The sequence below is a fragment of the Astyanax mexicanus genome, chromosome 19, assembly GCF_023375975.1.
Source record: "Astyanax mexicanus isolate ESR-SI-001 chromosome 19, AstMex3_surface, whole genome shotgun sequence".
NCBI classification, from domain to species: domain Eukaryota; kingdom Metazoa; phylum Chordata; class Actinopteri; order Characiformes; family Acestrorhamphidae; genus Astyanax; species Astyanax mexicanus.
Genome location: NC_064426.1, coordinates 16368409 through 16382812, shown reverse-complemented (window position 1 = coordinate 16382812; position 14404 = coordinate 16368409). Strand labels below are relative to the sequence as shown.

General features: G+C 37.1%; 1 protein-coding gene and 1 long non-coding RNA gene across 2 annotated transcripts in view; one reads left to right on the top strand and one right to left on the bottom strand.

The window, feature by feature from the left end:
- Positions 1 to 347: 347 nt before the first annotated feature.
- The window catches only part of LOC103034334 (uncharacterized), a 381713-nt gene continuing 367656 nt past the window's right edge, over positions 348 to 14404 (top strand). The window contains exons 1-4 of the mRNA XM_049468281.1: positions 348 to 360; positions 617 to 931; positions 8622 to 8930; positions 9007 to 9291. Of these exons, the coding sequence (XP_049324238.1) occupies positions 348 to 360; positions 617 to 931; positions 8622 to 8930; positions 9007 to 9291 (922 nt within the window). The remainder of the gene's footprint in view (positions 361 to 616; positions 932 to 8621; positions 8931 to 9006; positions 9292 to 14404) is intronic.
- On the bottom strand, positions 1912 to 5838 carry LOC111194144 (uncharacterized). The gene is made up of 5 exons (XR_007427050.1): positions 5739 to 5838; positions 3901 to 3953; positions 3423 to 3572; positions 3109 to 3201; positions 1912 to 2532 (listed from the first exon to the last, which is right to left on the bottom strand). It is a non-coding gene; the product is annotated as an uncharacterized LOC111194144 (long non-coding RNA).

The following is a 14404-nucleotide window of genomic DNA, read 5'->3' as shown; positions in this document are numbered from 1 at the left end:
TATTGCAAACTTTCTGTAAATCCTATAAATTTAAACTATAAACTTAAACATCATTTTTTTATGGATTATGAACTTGTTTACTTTGCATTATTTGAGATCTAAAATCTCTGCCTCTTTTTTTTTGCAAATACATGCTCTTAATGACAATATTTATATTTAGAATTTGGGAGAAAACTTGTCAGTAGTTTATAGAATAAAACAACAATGTTTATTTAACATATACCTATAAATAGCAAAATCAGAGAAACGGATCATTTTGAAGTGGTCTCTTGATTTTCTCCAGAGCTGTATACCCATATAACTTATGTTTGCTGTGTTTACATGTTGCTGTTGAAAAAGTAAAAGTAATGCCCTGTCATGGTATTACTGGAACAGGTGCATTATATAGCCGTCTCTGTTTGTGGTGATGTGCTTTAAACACATGGTAGTTAACTAATTGTGAGTTTCTGTTTAAGAATAACAGTGAGGTTTAACATCAGCAACTTTCTCATTTTTCTCTACAACACAAGTTAGGAAATTTAAATTTTTAGGTCTAAATTAAGTCTAATTTTATATTGTATGTTGCTTTACTAAATAACATGCAATATCCTATTGAGTTCCTCTTCTTTTGTGATAGATGGCGCAAACATAAGACTTGCCAGTGGCAATGGTGTCTGCTCTGGTAGAGTGGAGGTTTATCATAAAGGACAGTGGGGAACAGTGTGTGATGATGGCTGGGACATTAATGATGCTACAGTGGTGTGCAGACAGATGGGATGTGGAGAAGCTGTCAGTGCCCACAGCAGTGCTCATTTTGGTGCAGGAAGTGGCCCGATACATTTAGATAATGTTGATTGTTCTGGAAGTGAAAAATCCATCACAGACTGCAATCATAATGGATTTGGCACACATGACTGTGGTCATAGTCAAGATGCTGGTGTAATTTGTGCAGGTAGGTAAAAACTCAAGTTTTATAGTGCTGCTGTACCAACATCTCTAATCTTGTCATACCGTCGTCATATGAGTGATTCGTAGTAAATATTCATTTAACTTCAATGAGCCCTATTTATATAACAACAGTCTGGTGTTTAGTTTATTTGGGTGTAATATGATTTTTGCTTATTAGTCCCTGTTCCTATATTGGTGACCAGAAAGTAGAACACATGCCTTTGAAGTGGTAAAACTTTAAAATCATTTTTTTGATTTCAGGCTCAGGCCCAAAGGCACATTTTGCATTTTGGTTTATGTAATGTTTTATACATTCCATAAAAGTTCCTAAATGTCTTTTAATTTGCCAAAAACAAAGCTTCTTTACAGCTGGTAGCTTCTCTCTTTTTTAATGATGATTTCATTTTTTTTTTATGGAAAAAGCTATCCAAACAATTCAGGCCCTACACTGAAAAAAATGATACTTTGGACCAACTTAAAAAAAATACTCTAATTTGTTACAGCTAAATGTATTAATTTTTCTCAAATTATATTTATAATTTGGTTGAAATTTCATATTTTAATTCAAATTCAATTAAAAAAATATCTTTATCCAAAGCAAAAAATTACTTCCCAACAAATTAAAAAGATCCTTTATTCCAAAGACCACATATTGCTATTTTACTTTGTTACAACTTATTTTTTTATTTTGGAGAAAACTAATATTTAATATTAAATTCAAGTATGTTTTTTACTTTAGACTAAACTAATAAAAATACTCTAATTTTGTTACAGTCAATTTTATTAACTTGTCTCAAGTTAATTTTCTGATTCAGTACAAATTAAAAATATTAATCACACCCTAATCAATACTCTTTCTTTAGTCACAAGCATAAAACTTACAAAGAAAATAACACATACGCTTTTCCTTTTTTTCAACTTAATTTCTTCCATTACCAAATTGACATTTCTTTCAAAGATGTAGTTACAACAAACAGACAGAAATAGAGAGTAAAAGACCATGTTTATTGTAGTGACTTATTGTAGTGAAATATGCACCAGTATTACAGTAAGCCTGAAAACAAATAAAATAATCAAAAACAAAAAATATACTGCCTTTCTAACAAAAGGCCAATATGGCTGTATTTATGTTAAACATTCACATAAAAGGTAGTGCGTTATGGCCTTTTTACTGTTTAACAAGGTGGTTTAACAAAAATGGTTTATACATTTCTTCTTCAGTATTCAAACATTTAGAAGTGCAAAAATACTGTACACCTTTTGAACATAGAGAGAGCAAGACAGAGCGAGTGAGAGAGAATATTTAAAGCTGCACACTAAGACTGCACACTTTGCGTGTCATTTTCTTTGGTTCCATGTCCATGAATATTTACAAAAGGTGTATTTCAGCTTACTTGGATAACTCACAGGATAGTTCACAGCAGTGATGAGGCCAAACAGCATTGTAAATGAATGTGCTACTGATGGCAACTCATGAACATCCACACCTTCAAGTACAATCCCAATTTCATGTGGCGATTGGAGAGGGTCTTCATCCTCCCTGATGACAAACACTGCTACTGTAGATTCCTTCAGCTCCGTCTCAGCTTCCTTCTTCTGAGAAACCTGATAAAAATATATATATATATATATATTTTGATTGACTGTCCGATTACGCTTTAGCCAACCAAGGCCAAGAGTCTGAGAAGGCACAGCTAGTTAAGCCTTTACACTTTTGTCTGACCCATGTTACACTATTTGTTTCTAAAATTAAAAAATCAAGATTAGACCAGAATGTTGCACAAGTAATGAAGTACATCTGCAGTGGTCTTTGTCTGAGTAAAAATAGACAATATTTGATAAACAACTGTGTTGACTTAACCACACTGGCCAATGTTCCAAGCCAATCTCTAAGACTACATGAAGAAATTACATAATGCTATCCTATGAATTTTGCATGTCAGTCTATATACAAACTTTAAACAAACACCAGCACAGATATCTTAGTTGTATTACACATAATAAACTATCCTGGTGAATAATGACCAGGGTACAGTGAATGCTAATCACATGAAATGTAACAGGAATGTAGGAAAGGTTTTATTTTTTGGACCTGAGGTAATTTATGTAAACAGTCAAATTAAAATATTCATTGTTTTATCTTACATAAAGCTTAACATGTTTACATGCATAACTACTTACCAAGTATTCCTTGATAAGACTGTCCACGTCTTCCCCCAGGTAATCGATGAGGCACTTTAGCAGACATTCTCTTTTCAGACTCACCTCGAGGCTCTAGATAAAAACCCAAACATACAATGCAAAATAACTCAAAATAATGTAGCATCTCTTCCAAAGTGTGATCTAACATCACAACATTCAGAACTATCACAATTAACATTTTTTATTCTGTTAATCCTCATCCTTTGCTAAATTAACTGTGACCAGGATTTGGGGTCACCTTGCCCAGCACTAGATGTAAAACAAACACTCATATGTACCGAAAAAGTACCAACCTGATCCAGAACTTTCAGGACGTTTGTCGGTGTGTCTTCTCTCTCCTCCCTTCTTTCTGAATAGCTCAATCAGCTTGCTGTAGTGCTTGTCCAAGCCAGGAACTGTGGTTGAAGTGGAACAGTTGTAATTCTCAGGAATTCATGATTGATCTTTAAAAATAAACACATGCAAATGTAATTACACACTGTGGTATGAAATCTGTTTGACAGATCTGACATGCATTTTAATTTGGTCTCGCTTAATATCTTAGGTTCTGTTCAACATGAGAATTTTCTCTACAGGTTACAACTGGCCTATTGCCACTGCTTAATAAAGGTATTAGTAAAGAATTTAGATGCAAAAAGAACCAGTGAATATCTAAGCAATGTATGCATAGTAAATATCAGTGATAAGTTCAAACCTATTCTGCTGCTATATTTTTGGTTGATCACTATTTAACCATACATGCAATTTTCATTTGTTTATTTTGAGACTCACCAAATTTAGAAGAGATGGATGTAAATTTTCAGCAAAAGAGCTCAAGATCAAACCTGTAAAAAGATAAAAAGAGAGATTTAACACAGTAAATGACTGTTAAACAAACACATTTATCCAGCATTATATAGCAAATTAACACTAGTTAGTTAGGTATTAAGCTTAAACATGTTTATCCAGCTTTATAAACTTAATTAACGCTAAATAGTTAGGTATTAAGCTAAAAGAACACATTTATCCAGCGTTATATACTTAATTAACACTAAATATCTAGGTTTTAAGCTAAAATAACATTTATCCAGCGTTATTAACACTAACATTTAGGTTTTAAGCTAAAATATCACATTTATACAGCGTTATATACTTAGCTAACACTAAATATCTAGGTTTTAAGCTAAAATAACACATTTATTGAGCGTTATTAACACTAACATTTAGGTTTTAAGCTAAAATATCACATTTATCCAGCGTTATATACTTAGCTAACACTAAATATCTAGGTTTTAAGCTAAAATAACACATTTATCCAGCGTTATATAACGTTACTTAATTAAGACTAAATATCTAGGTTTTAAGCTAAAATAACACATTAATCTAGCGTTATATACTTAATTAACACTAAATATCTAGTGTTGTAGAAAAGAAAATGTGAGGTGGGCTACCCCCACCTCTCGTCCGGGGTACAACTCCCCTGCGTGTTCGTTTGATAGAGAGAGTCAGACAGTGGAGTGAAGTTGAAAGCAAACCAGGTATTTATTACAAAGTGCTGAATATTCAGGAGAACCCACACATGAAAGACCGTCTAACAGCCGTCCCAGCATAAGTTCTGACCCCCTCTGATCTGACTCCATGTTTTATACCCAAAATGACGTAAGCCTGTTGATGAGGCGTTGTTAAAATCATCTCATGTTAGCATGCACGTGTTAATACTGAAGTTTCACGTGTCTGACCGGACCACTAGTGTTTGACCTTGACTGTATTCTTCCAGAATGGAACCTCATGGCACTATCTGTGTGTGTGCGTCACCCCCCGCTTTGAAGTAGAGGTTTTTTAGGGAGGCACTCACTCATCCAAAGGCTGCTTTGATCTAATAGCCTTTTTTGTAGCAATTTAGCCCCGTACCAGCCGAATTAATGACCGTTAGTTAGGGTCCTGCAGTAAACAAAATACTTCAAGCCTGAGCTACATCTCATATGTTATATGTTAATGTGTTAGTAAATGTATCATGTGGGTTAATTTGTCATATAATAGAGTCTGTGTTAGTCACATGCCTGATCAAACAATGTTTCACTATATACGTGAAGAATATATGGTGGTTATTGGTTAGTCTTCTATGTAAATGTGTGTAAAATATACTGCGAGTAATAAAATGATCAAATATAGTGTGAGTATTGGTTATGCATATAAAATACAAGGTTTCACCCAATGATTATGTAATTACAGATACTAAGATAAGTAATCATAATTGAAAGATATTTGTCAATACACTCAAGGTAAAATAAACAGTTACTCTTCAATTGGTTAAGCTAAAACACGCTTATTCAGTGTTATATACTTAATTAACACTAAATATCTAGATTTGAAGATAAACACCACATTTATCCAGCGTTATATACTTAATTAACACTAAATAGTTAGGTATTTAGCTTAAAAACATGTTTATCCAGCATTAGCTAACTAAGCTAACGTTACCTAGCTAGTTAAAGCTGGCTAGCAAACTCACAAGCAAAACACATAAAATAGGCTGAAAAGTAACAATTAGCGGTCAATCCTGACATTTTCTACCTTCCTACACACTCCTAAACAATCATCCTCCTTAAAAGAGACTTTAGAATTCCTACCTTAATTAAACCAGTTGTCCTGTGGGTCAGATGAACTTGGCAGTCGGCGCGAAGTAAAATGGCTGACAGAAAAACTCAAGGAGAAGGTACTTGTCCCGACGTCACGTGACATTAAACTATCTGACTTAAAGTAAAAAAATTATTTAAGCAAAATTATTTCTGTTAAGTTTTTTTCTTGGTAGTTGTTTTTGCTTTTGGTCAAACTGAACAAAATACGTTTAAATGAGAAATCATATTTTTTTATTAAGTAAAAATAATAAAAAAAACACTTTAAACAAATGACATGCTTGTTTCACTTTTTTCAGTGTATGTAATGCTAATGTTTATAAATGGAAAACATGGTGAACCTTTCCAGGAGTGACCTAACAAACTTACTCCAAAAAGGGCATGGACAACTTTTTATGTAGCTTTTTACACTAAACCCATGGTACAAAATTTAAATGTTTAAAAAACATTAACATTACTCTTGTATTTATAGATTCATAGTTTTTTATACATAGCATTTTCCACTACTGCATTATTTCAGCCCATTTAGTTTAAAATCAAAATAAAAAAGATAACATAAAATATACATTTAATCCCGTCCTTGAAAACATGTCGTTAACTAAAACAAAAAAAAATTGTCTATTTGCATATCACAAATCAGACAACATCAGGCTGGTGCACGGGGGAGGTCGGTGTAGTGGTAGAGTGGAGATCTACTATAATGGCCAGTGGGGAACAGTGTGTGATGATGACTGGGGCATGGAAGATGCAGAGGTGGTGTGCTCACAGATGGCCTGTGGCAAAGCTACCAGTATCCACAACCAAGCCCACTTTGGTCAGGGAAGTGGACCAATATTACTGGATGATGTTGGTTGTTCTGGAACTGAAATCACCCTCACAAGTTGCTCTCACAGTGGTTTTGGAAACCATAACTGTGGTCATGGGGAAGATGCTGGAGTTGTCTGCTCAGGTAAGAAAGTAGTATTAAAAAAACACTCTTTAAAGAAAATGCATATACTGTATTGTAACAAACTTTTCTTTAACAGATGTCCTGCCGAGCCCCACACTCACCCTGATCTCATCCCACTCTGCTGTCTTACCTGGGGAATCTGTTCAGTTTAAATGTACTTTGCCCCGTCAAAACTACATGTCTTTAAACATCCGTTTATATAAAAATGGAGTTTCAGTAAAAACCCAAACAACTCAGTCTCCAGCAACATTTACATTGACTGTGGATACCTCAGATCAGGGACAGTACAGCAGTACAGACTGTAATGAGGTAATAATTTATGCACTCACCGGCAGTGATGTTAACTGTGCTGCTTCTGGATGAAGTGGATGAGCTGCTTCTCTGGTATGAACAGTCACAGCTGTACTGTCCCTGATCTGAGGTATCCACAGTCAATGTAAATGTTGCTGGAGACTGAGATGTTTGGGTTTGTACTGATATTCCATTTTTATATTATTACCTCATTACAATCACTCTAACAGTAGTAAGCTAATCCTGAAATGTTTCTACAGACTATTAATATGTGAGTATAATATATGGACATACAGTGGTATGAAAAAGATTTCATGAATTTCCTTTATAAATCTTTGGTTGTTTGGATCAGCAATTTTAGTTAAATATATCATATAGCAGATGAACACAGTGATATTTGAGAAGTGAAATGAAGTTTACGGGATTTACACAGAGCGTGCAATAATATTTTAAACAAAATTAGGCAGGTACGTAAATTTTGGCAATCCAACAGAAAAATCATTATTTAGTAGATCCTGCTTTTGCAGAAATAACAGCATCTAAGTGTTGTTAAATATTAATTACATCTCAATTATAAGCTATGCCCATGGGTCCTATATATATCCTATATATTGAACTTTTCAAACTTTTGCCACATTTCAGGCTTCAAACATAAAGATATAAAATTGTAATTTTTTTGTGAAGAATCAACAACAAGTGGGACACATTCGTGAAGTGGAACAAAATTTATTGGACATTTTAAACTTTTTTTTTTAAATAAAAAACTGAAAAGTGGGGCGTGCAATATTATTTTACTTTCAGTAAAGTAAACTCACTGCAGAAATTCAGTGAGAATCTCTAAATGATCCAATGTTGACCTAAATGACTGATGATGATAAACAGAAACCACCTGTGGGTAATCAAGTCTCCGTATAAATGCACCTGCTCTGCTCTGTGACAGACTCAGAGTTCTGTTTAAAGCACAGAGAGCATCATGAAGACCAATGAACACACCAGGCAGGTCCGAGATACTGTAGTGGAGAAGTTTAAAGACGGATTTGGATACAAAAATATTTCCCAAGATTTAAACATCTCAAGAAGCACTGTGCAAGCGATCATACTGATTTGATTTCAGGCTCAGGCCCAAAGGCACATTTTGCATTTTGGTTTATGTAATGTTTTATACATTCCATAAAAGTTCCTAAATGTATTTTAATTTGCTAAAAACAAAGCTTCTTTACAGCTGGTAGCTTCTCTCTTTTTTAATGATGATTTCATTTTTTTTTATGGAAAAAGCTATCCAAACAATTCAGGCCCTATGTAATGCTAATGTTTATAAATGGAAAACATGGTGAACCTTTCCAGGAGTGACCTAACAAACTTACTCCAAAAAGGGCATGGACAACTTTTTATGTAGCTTTTTACACTAAACCCATGGTACAAAATTTAAATGTTTAAAAAACATTAACATTACTCTTGTATTTATAGATTCATAGTTTTTTATACATAGCATTTTCCACTACTGCATTATTTCAGCCCATTTAGTTTAAAATCAAAAATAAAAAAGATAACATAAAATATACATTTAATCCCGTCCTTGAAAACATGTCGTTAACTAAAACAAAAAAAAAATTGTCTATTTGCATATCACAAATCAGACAACATCAGGCTGGTGCACGGGGGAGGTCGGTGTAGTGGTAGAGTGGAGATCTACTATAATGGCCAGTGGGGAACAGTGTGTGATGATGACTGGGGCATGGAAGATGCAGAGGTGGTGTGCTCACAGATGGCCTGTGGCAAAGCTACCAGTACCCACGACAACGCCCACTTTGGTCAGGGAAGTGGACCAATATTACTGGATAATGTTGGTTGTTCTGGAACTGAAATCACCCTCACAAGTTGCTCTCACAGCGGTCTTGGAATAAATAACTGTAATCATGGGGAAGATGCTGGAGTTGTCTGCTCAGGTAAGGAAGCAGTATTAAAATAATACTCTCCAAAGAAAATACATATATTATATTGTAACAAACTTTTCTTTAACAGATGTCCTGCCGAGCCCCACACTCACCCTGATCTCATCCCACTCTGCTGTCTTACCTGGAGAGTCTGTTCAGTTCAAATGTACTTTTCCCCGTCAAAACTACATGTCTTTAAACTTCCGTTTATATAAAAATGGAGTATCAGTACAAACCCAAACAACTCAGTCTCCAGCAACATTTACATTGACTGTGGATACCTCAGATCAGGGACAGTACAGCTGTGACTGTTCATACCAGAGAAGCAGCTCATCCACTTCATCCAGAAGCAGCACAGTTAACATCACTGTCGGTGAGTGCATAAATTATTACCTCATTACAATCACTCTAACAGTAGTAAGCTAATCCTGAAATGTTTCTACAGACTATTAATATATGAGTATAATATATGGACATACAGTGGAATGAAAAAGATTTCATGAATTTCCTTTATAAATTTTTGGTTGTTTGGATCAGCAATTTTAGTTAAATATATCATATAGCAGATGAACACAGTGATATTTGAGAAGTGAAATGAAGTTTACGGGATTTACACAGAGCGTGCAATAATATTTTAAACAAAATTAGGCAGGTACGTAAATTTTGGCAATCCAACAGAAAAATCATTATTTAGTAGATCCTGCTTTGCAGAAATAACAGCATCTAAGTGTTGTTAAATATTAATTACGTCTCAATTATAAGCTATGCCCATGGGTCCTATATATATCCTATATATTGAACTTTTCAAACTTTTGCCACATTTCAGGCTTCAAACATAAAGATATAAAATTTTAATTTTTTGTGAAGAATCAACAACAACTGGGACACATTCGTGAAGTGGCATAAATGCACCTGCTCTGCTCTGTGACAGACTCAGAGTTCTGTTTAAAGCACAGAGAGCATCATGAAGACCAATGAACACACCAGGCAGGTCCGAGATACTGTAGTGGAGAAGTTTAAAGACGGATTTGGATACAAAAAGATTTCCCAAGCTTTAAACATCTCAAGAAGCACTGTGCAAACGATCATACTGAAATTAAAGGAGTATCAGACCACTGCAAATCTACTAAGAGAAAGTCAGTAAAAGTAAAAAAGGACTCAATTTAAAATGTACTTGGAGTAAAAGTTACATAGTTACTTTTATTTATTTGATGTAAAAAAAAAAATCATAAATTAAATCGTTTTTAATAAACTATTATTCCACATAATAATTTGGACCTTTCAGGCAGTATTTGTTTAGACCACCGCATAAAACATTTTTAAGAACAAGTGGCATAGGTTTCTATGATCTATTTTTTTACTGTTAAAAGGTTATGGTCGTATAGGTGACTATAAACCGTATTTTTATAGTTTTACAGTTTTTTTTTAACTTGCCATTGCTGTGCTTTAACTGCTATTCACATGTTTTTTAACATTCAAGAAAATTGTTTAATGTTTCCAATAAAAATTTAAGCAATTAACATTGAAAACATTAAATCATCCAAAAAAAGCTGTTGGTCGGCGCATGCCCAGTGCCGTAAAGAAGCACATATCGATGGGTAGCATAACTCTACAGCAGAGACGTTCACAAGTCTTTGGTCACGAATCCGAGTCAAATTAACAAAAACAACAATTTAAGATCCACTAAAGTGGTACTAATCTCAGAGCAGCAGCTTCGCAGGTTTGATGTGGAAGTTTTGAAAGCTGACAGCTCTGTCCAGTGCCTCATTATTTCATGCACGAGCATACCTGCGCCTGTGCAGCAATTCGTTTTTTTTTATTTAGACAATTGCTTTTTTCCCAGCAATTTATTTTTTACTCAGTAACGGGGAGTTTTCCAATGCAGCGAAGTAAATTACTTGTGTCAAAATGTACTTGAGTAAAAACTACTTTAAAAAGTACAAATTACTCATAAAATCTACTCAATTACAGTAGTGTAAGTAAATGTAATTCGCTACTTTCCACCTCTGCTCATCACCCTGAACACACCATCCCAAAAGTGAAACATGGTGGTGGCAGCATCATGGTTTGGGCCTGCTGTTCTTCAGCAGGGACAGGGAAGATGGTTAAAATTGATGGGAAGATGGATGGAGCCAAATACAAGACCAATCTGGAAGAAAACCTTTTGGAGTCTGCAAAAGACCTGAGACTGGGACGGAGATTTATCTTCCAACAAGACAATGATCCAAAACATAAAGCAAAATCTACAATGGAACGGTTCACAAATATACATATAATACTGCATGCCCCACTTTTCAGTTTTTTATTTCTAAAAAAGGTTTAAAATATCCAATAAATTTCGTTCCACTTTACAATTGTGTCCCACTTGTTGATTCTTCACAAAAAATTACAATTTCATATCTTTATGTATATATGAAGCCTGAAATGGGGCAAAAGGTGGAAAAGTTAAAGGGGGCCAAATACTTTTTCAAGGCACTGCACCTCCCAGTCACACCTCACCTTTGTGATGTACAACCTCGTGTGACGTCCATCTCGAGTTTACCTGTCACTCCTGCATCATAGACCTGGATATGGACCTTTCCTCTCTCCAACGTCCTTTGACTGTCTAGCTGAGGCTCTGTCCTGGATCTTGCTTAACGTGTGCGGTGTTCCCTATGTCGTGCACCTGCTGGACGACTTTCTGGTCCTGGACACCCTGTTTTCTCTGTCTGCCAATTAAATCACCACCTCCCAGGCTGATGTTTCTAAGTGATATTATTAAAGTAGTAAATCTCTGATATTCATGGTGGCATGCGTTGAAAACTCTTGGAAACACACTGTTTCTGAGTGTGGGTGGTGAAATAGGAAGTGAAAAATGGGATCATGCCATGTCCACTGGTGCGTGGTTTATGTGTAGATGGAAAATTGCAGGACAAAAATTAAGTGTTTCAAATGATGTTTTCCAGTGACTCTACCCACTCCTCGCATCTCTCTCAGTACCATCAAAAAGGTTACCTGGGGAGAGAGAGTTGACATCACCTGCTCTGTAGAAACTCAACACACAGGAGGATCCTTCAATCTAAAAACAGGTTCTGGGTCTGATATTCAGACAAAGAGTGGAACCTCTGTCACCTTTAGTTTTCCCAAAGTAGACTTTGCTCATGAAGGTTCTTACTACTGCCAGTACCAGACACGAGTCTCCAGTCGAGATTTCAGCTCTCCATGGAGCAGCTCTGTGAATTTTACTGTTGCAGGTAAGAAATATTTTATTTGTATTTTTTTTATTTGTCACTAATGTGCTTTATAGCTAATGTAGAAAAAACAAGTTTATATATGTATTACAATTGTAAGAATGAAAAATTATATTATGACTTACAGGGGTTGGACAATGAAACTGAAACACCTGGTTTTAGACCACAGTAATTTGTTGTCCTGACGGACAGTTCCGGTAAGAACAGGAGCATTGAGGTGCACTTTGAATTCTGCCGTGATTTGGGCAGCCTTGGTTTTATGTTTTTTTTTTTGGATACAATCCAGGTTAGCACCCGAACATCCCTTTCAGACGGCTTCCTCTTGCATCCACAGTTAATCCTGTTGGATGTGGTTGTCATGGTCAGAACAGAATAGCAGACAAGCGCAGATACTGATAAAAACAATGTATGTTTATTATAAGTATAAACAGATGTAATCAGGGTTGATACAGAAATAAGGGTGATCACCAGTAGACAGAGCAATGAAGACAAAACCATACCATAAACGAGAGACAGTCCAGAGTTCATACACGAGCAATCCAGTATCAGAGATAATCCAAGAGGCGGTGGTGAAAGTACAGTCCAGGTCATACACAAACAATCCAATATCAAAGACAGAGGCAAGAATCGGCGTCGAGAAAGCAAAAGCAAGGTCATACACAAAGTAAACTGAGACAATCGATAAGTAACGCTTTGTACGAGGATAACCTACAATACGCGGCGTGGTAGTCTGTTTGGCGTGCACCTTTATAGTGTCAGTAATCAGTATTCGGGACTTCCTGGAGGAAGCAGGTGAGGTGTCACGTGATCAGGTGAGTGCGTGATGTCAGCGGGTGGTGCATTCTGGGTAGTGTAGTTGTTAACCTGAGAACCTCCGTTAGAGTTTGGTGTGGAAGGGACAGAGGAGCTAACAGCACCAGACGTGACAGTACCTCCCCCCAAGGGAGTCGGAACGGAGCCGGAACGGGGACGACCACGACGACGTCCACCCGACGGGCAGGGAGTACCGGCGGAAGGACCAGGCGTAGCCTCAGAGGTGCCAGGCAGGCCGGGGTTGCGAGACTGGGAACCCCTACGTACCGGAGCCGAAGAAGAGAGTGAGCGCTTGGGACGCCCACGGGGTGTCAGGCCTACTAGGGTGACGGGCATGAAATTCGGCCAGTAGAGCAGGATCCAGCACGTCACCGGCGGCAACCCAGCAACGCTCCTCAGGGCCGTAACCCTCCCAGTCTATGAGGTACTGGAGCACACCGCCACGCCTGCGTGAATCCAACACCTCACGAACCGCATAGGTAGACGAATCCTCCCCCTCCACAGCCGCGGGCGGCACGTCATCTGGAACACCCTCAGCAAGCGGACCTGGGACAAGAGGCTTGAGCAGAGAAACGTGGAACGAGTTATGCACTCTGTACTGAGCTGGCAACTCAATCTTATAAGTCACCTCGTTAACCTGAGACAACACCTTAAATGGGCCAATATACTTAGGCAGCAGTTTCCTACAGGCCCCCTCAAACCTCAAGTCCCTGGTTGACAACCACACCCTGTCTCCGGGTTGGTATTGGGGGGTGGTACCACGGTGTCTGTCGGACTGCTCCTTATATTTCCGTAAGACCTCCGAGATCTGTTGATGCGTCTCCTCCCACACCTGCTCACTCCGCTTCATCCAGTCGTCAACAGCGGGAATCTCAGTGGACGACGCTGTCCACGGAGCTAATGGAGGCTGATAACCCAGAATGCACTGAAAGGGAGTGAGACCAGACGTGGAGTTAGTTAAGGAGTTTTGGGCTATCTCAGCCCAAATCAAGTATTGTGACCATTCAGAAGCATGCTTGAAACAATATAATCTTAAAAACTTTCCCAACTCTTGGTTAACTCTCTCACATTGACCATTACTAGTGGGGTGAAACCCAGAAGTGAGACTCACGTGTACACCCAAATGTTCAAAAAACGATTTCCATACCCGAGAAGTAAATTGAGGACCTCTATCTGACAAAATGTCCTCCGGGACCCCATAATGTCTGAAAATGTGTGTGTATATAGCTTGGGCGGTCTGAAGAGCAGTAGGAAGTGCAGGAAAAGGGATAACTTAACTCCCCTAGAAAATCTGTCTACCACTGTAAGGATAGTTGTGTAACCTTCAGATTCAGGTAAATCTGTAACAAAGTCTACAGCAATATGTGACCATGGTCGTTCAGGAACAGGCAGGGGACATAGCTTACCGGCTGGAAGGGTTTTGGGTGTTTTGCATTGTGCGCA